This window comes from Olea europaea, chromosome 10 (genome assembly GCF_002742605.1).
Source record: "Olea europaea var. sylvestris chromosome 10, O_europaea_v1, whole genome shotgun sequence".
Classification (NCBI taxonomy): domain Eukaryota; kingdom Viridiplantae; phylum Streptophyta; class Magnoliopsida; order Lamiales; family Oleaceae; genus Olea; species Olea europaea.
This window is the reverse complement of record NC_036246.1, coordinates 19,153,654-19,158,374: the sequence shown is the minus strand read 5'-3', so window position 1 is coordinate 19,158,374 and position 4,721 is coordinate 19,153,654. Positions and strand designations below refer to the sequence as shown.

General features: G+C 33.0%; 1 protein-coding gene across 1 annotated transcript in view; it reads left to right on the top strand.

Annotated features, from left to right (window-relative positions):
• The window catches only part of LOC111400377 (late embryogenesis abundant protein At3g53040-like), a 5,108-nt gene extending 973 nt beyond the window's left edge, over nucleotides 1-4,135 (top strand). Inside the window, exons 2-4 of the mRNA XM_023027792.1 lie at nucleotides 3,349-3,453; nucleotides 3,535-3,823; nucleotides 3,865-4,135. Coding sequence (XP_022883560.1) covers nucleotides 3,349-3,453; nucleotides 3,535-3,823; nucleotides 3,865-4,135 — 665 coding nt within the window. The remainder of the gene's footprint in view (nucleotides 1-3,348; nucleotides 3,454-3,534; nucleotides 3,824-3,864) is intronic.
• Nucleotides 4,136-4,721: the final 586 nt, after the last annotated feature.

The following is a 4,721-nucleotide window of genomic DNA, read 5'->3' as shown; positions in this document are numbered from 1 at the left end:
ATTAAATAATCGATTAATATGATTAATTAATTATTTAATTGTTCCAATTCATTTGTCTAAAAGAGTTTAGACGACTTAATTGCTAGAAATTTGAAACTTATTTGCATATAATATTAGATATTATATAGGTATACATTTATGTGATGAATGTATTATTAGTGGACGATTATGGACTCGACCATATGGATGTGTTGAATGGTTAATTTTTTAATTTTGTCGTTTTATGGGCCTGCGAGCTCTTAATTGTTCTGGGCTTGCGAGTCCATTATTATTATTGTTACTATGGGCCTGTGAGTCCAATTTCATTTAGGTCTGCTTGCCAACTAGTATAGGATACATGTTGGAATTGGACTAATTGAAGAGATAAGAAGAGGTGGAGACCATGGAGATGGTGCATTGACACTGTTCAATGCTATACCCCCTAGGAATTGACCAACTAGTCTTCCTTATGGCTCGGGAAGACTAGATAGTAAAAGTCCATTATCGTCCACACTATTATATATATATTTGCATAGTAGATGTATAATAATAATATATATATGATTTTATTGTTGTTGATGAGACTCATAAATGCAAAATCTCTCTATAAAATATTAAGTTACATTTGTAATCGCCTTCCATCATTATAGTGAAAAACCAGAGTCCCAAATCGTCTCAGCTTGTTGAGTACACTCAAGGCTGGTCCATTAGGGATATGTTTGACACTATGAAATATTTGATATTTCTGAATGATGGGTTTGACTTAACTAAAATTTATCTTTTGTTGAGTACACTCAAGGAGATAAATTTTAGAGGCATGTTAAGCTAACACATAAGATGTGTGAAAACAAAGAGTTGTCAGCTTAATGATCTGGGAGTTGTATGGAGATACAATTGATAATAGTATCTACCCAAATATAATATTAGGGCTTGTTGAGTACACTCAAGGTCTTAATATAATAGATGGGATCCCAGCCTACTGGGAGTCAAGTATGGACTCCATAAATTTATAAGAGAGGGTCATAAATTTTATTTAAACAGTGGGAGCATAATTAATTTAATAAAAGTCTATGTTAAATTAATTAATGCATTTTATATATTTTATTCTTTTCCTTTTCGTCATTTACATTTATATTGAATCTGAGTAACCATATGTTTTGAATGGCATATTAGATGCCAACAACCAAACTATATTTTCTTAATTGACACTGCAATTTGAAAATTGTTCTTATGCATGAGAAAGTTGGTCACGTCCTTGAGTAGCCCCTACCAGAGACACCTGGTGATGACTCGATTAAGGAAGAGGTGGCTGCTATAGTAAACGCAGTGATGATAATAGTACTGCAACGTATATGATACTTGCAACTATGTCACTGAGTTACAAAAGCAACTTGAGAGTATAGATGTTAACACATAATTCTTCATTACAAAGAGTTGTATGATAATAATCATGTGTGGAAGGATATGAGACTTCTAAACAACTATACCGGTGCAAAATGACAGAGTAATCTTCGATCGATGCTTAGACATTGCGTACTTAAGGATTTTACCTTCACCAATGAAATTGTAACCTTTCAAGTCAAGCGTACTTAAGGTAATAATATTTTTCTTCAAATCAGGAACATGCCACATTGCATCAAGTGTTCTGACCCTTCCATCAATAAACTTAATTCTGACCCTTCCTATATCAGCTATCCCATAAGGTATATTATTAACGATCACAATAGCACCTTTGAAAACTTATTCATATCTTGTAAACGAGTCCCGATTGGGACACACATGAAAAGTGTAAGTCGTATCAAGAATCCAATCATCTTCGGGTTTGAAATAACCGTCAGAAATAATCAAAAGATCTCCATCATTATGAAATGTTTCTTCAACACTGATTTCACCCGAAGTATCTAATTGCTTTCCCTTTTGATTAGTTACAGTAAAATTTTCTTTATTCTATGACTTATAGCAATCCTTAATAAGCTGAGGGGTAAATTGCATGCCAAAGTAGATTCAAGCCATACAGTCAGAAAAAATTTGACTTGTTTTCTTTAGAATCTATACCCCAGTTCAAATCTAGAGTAGCCAGAACAAATCTATCGTCTTGAGCTAGAAAAATCAACTATAGTTTTCGTAAATAAGTACACATGAGAAAAGAGAGAATTATATGTGCATATGTAAATTATATATGGAGTAAGAAACATGGTGCATTGTGGGGTAGAAAATTAATATAAAACTTGTATAAAATTATTTTTGTAGGTAATTTAAAACCTTTTTGTATATATTCAAGTGAAATTCTCCATTTTCCTACTAAGTCCGATAACATCTATAGGAAAGTCCATAATAATATTTCATGATCTCTATGTATCGTTATGATTAAATTTTCGTCAATCAACGCGTATAAAATTTTCAACCTGTCATCGTAATTTGTGATGAATAATCTAGTCGAAATGGAGTTCAATTCTTTGATGAAGAATTTTAAAGGCCTATACGATCATTTCTCAAATCTATGATGAGTTTAGCTTCCACCCAAAAACACTAGTTAAGAAAAATGTTATGGCAGTCATCGTCAACTGGCAGCAATTAAGCCCCTATTTGGGCTCCGTTAAAATTAGCTTTTATGGAAAAATGTATTTTGAAATAGTGATATTTTGGAGAATGTGTGGTTAAAAAAGAAGGAAAAGTTTTGAATTTACATGTAATATTATTTCATTGAAAAATGTGATTGAAAAGAAGAAAGATAAAAATGTACTAAAATTAAAATGGAGCCCAAACAGAAGCTAAAAGATAACTATTAATAGCTAACTGCATTGAATAACGGTACCACAAATTAAACTTGAGGGTAAGAAAATTTATGGCAACATCATTAGAAAATAAATAAACATAGTTCACTAATATGTTAGATAAATATCCACAAAACAAAGCATAGGAGGTAGTTAAGTTGCAAATTTGGCCCTATACTAATTTCCCTGCCCTGCATTTCTCTATTTTCAATTCTCCAAACTTAAACTTGAAAAATAAAGTAGAATGATTATCTTCTTTTACCTGGAAACAAAATATAGTGCAATAATTAAGTGGTATCACTTCAAAAAATTTGTGTAGTTAGTTTAACTTTGAACTGAATGAATTTTCATTTTTATAGGCTGGATTTTAACATCATCCATTGTGCTCAACCAGGGAAATAAAAACTAATATTGAACACAGAGAAAAAAATAACGTAAATTTATCAAATATATTTTACATTTGGATTGTATATTGTTGCTGAAATTCTTCTTTCCTAGATAAAGATGTCCGAAGTATGAAGAAAAGCAGCAGATAAAGTTCGTTGGAGTTGTAATATAACCAGAAAATTTTAATGTGTATGCTTGATGCTTTCAGGGGATTTGGACAAAGATAGTGCAAAAGATGCAGTTCAAAGGATCATGGAGAAGGCCAAGGTTGCTGCCTCAACGTCCACAGATACAAAAAATTCTGCTGCATATGGTGATTGTATCACAGATTTCTCTTTATTTTATTTTACAACAAGAAACGTAAACATCTCTTGTTGCTGATAAATGCTTGCAGAAACATCGAAGTATGCTTCTGAGAAGGCGAATGATGCAGCAGACACAACATCCGAGAAAATCAGTGGCACAAAGATTTATGCTTCAAAGGAGGGACAAGAAATTAATATGGCATCTGATATGGCCGAAAGCGGAAGGGATAAAGCTCATGATACCTATGAATTTGCCTCTGATAAGGTGAGTGAAGCAATGGATAAGGTTTCAGATATGGCCTATAACGCAAAAGACACTATAAAAGAAAAGGCGGAAGAAGCCTATGATACTGCTTTGAAGAAGGGACACAACATGATGTATAAAGCTTCGGAAATGGGAAACGATGCCTATGATAAAGGAGGTCAATCTATGAACAAGGTTCAGACATGGCAAGCGATGCCAAGGCGAGTGTTAAAGAGGCAATGGGAGATGCAATATCCAGTGGCAAAGACAGCAGTTTTGATAGGTACGAGGATGCCAAATCGAAAGCACATGATACTTACATGTTTGCAAAGGATTCCATGATTGATGAGGCTAAAGAAAAATATGAAGCTGCCAAGGAAATGGTTTCAGAAGCTGCAGGCAATCTAGGAGCAAAAATGAGAACCGGACGCACAGCAGAGCTGTGATTAATCTGTGACAAAGGGCTAATTTTTACAAGTTTGACCAAGCTTTATACTTTCTAAGAAAGTTACTTTTAAGCACCTTTTTAAGCTTTATCATACGTGTATTTTATAGCATTAGTAGCTAGTTCGATAATCTTTTTTATTCCATTTGTAGTTTGGACAGATCTTTTTAACCTGCTCGAATAAAATTCTTAGTACCTTATCAGGAGAAATAGTGTTGATGAAACGAAATGTGTAATTATTGATTATGACAGCGTCATGGAAACTAATGTTTTAGTTGACTGAAAATTATAAATTACTAAATAAAACATAGGCAAACTTGAAGATTTTGTAGTTAACCAATATATTTTTCATTAAAACTGCTAAATTAAAACAGGCTATACTACATCACTGTCTTTTCACTCCTATTTCATTCTGCTCTTTCGCCTTTTAGCTTTTATTTTTATCATTTAAGTGTGCCCCTGCTTTTGCTTTTGGCAAATCAAATCACTGTGCCAATGGATAAAGTCACATGGTTCAAACATCAAATAAAAATAGCATGCCATGGCACTTAGATTTCACGCATAGTCAACCTAAATATTCATAAGAC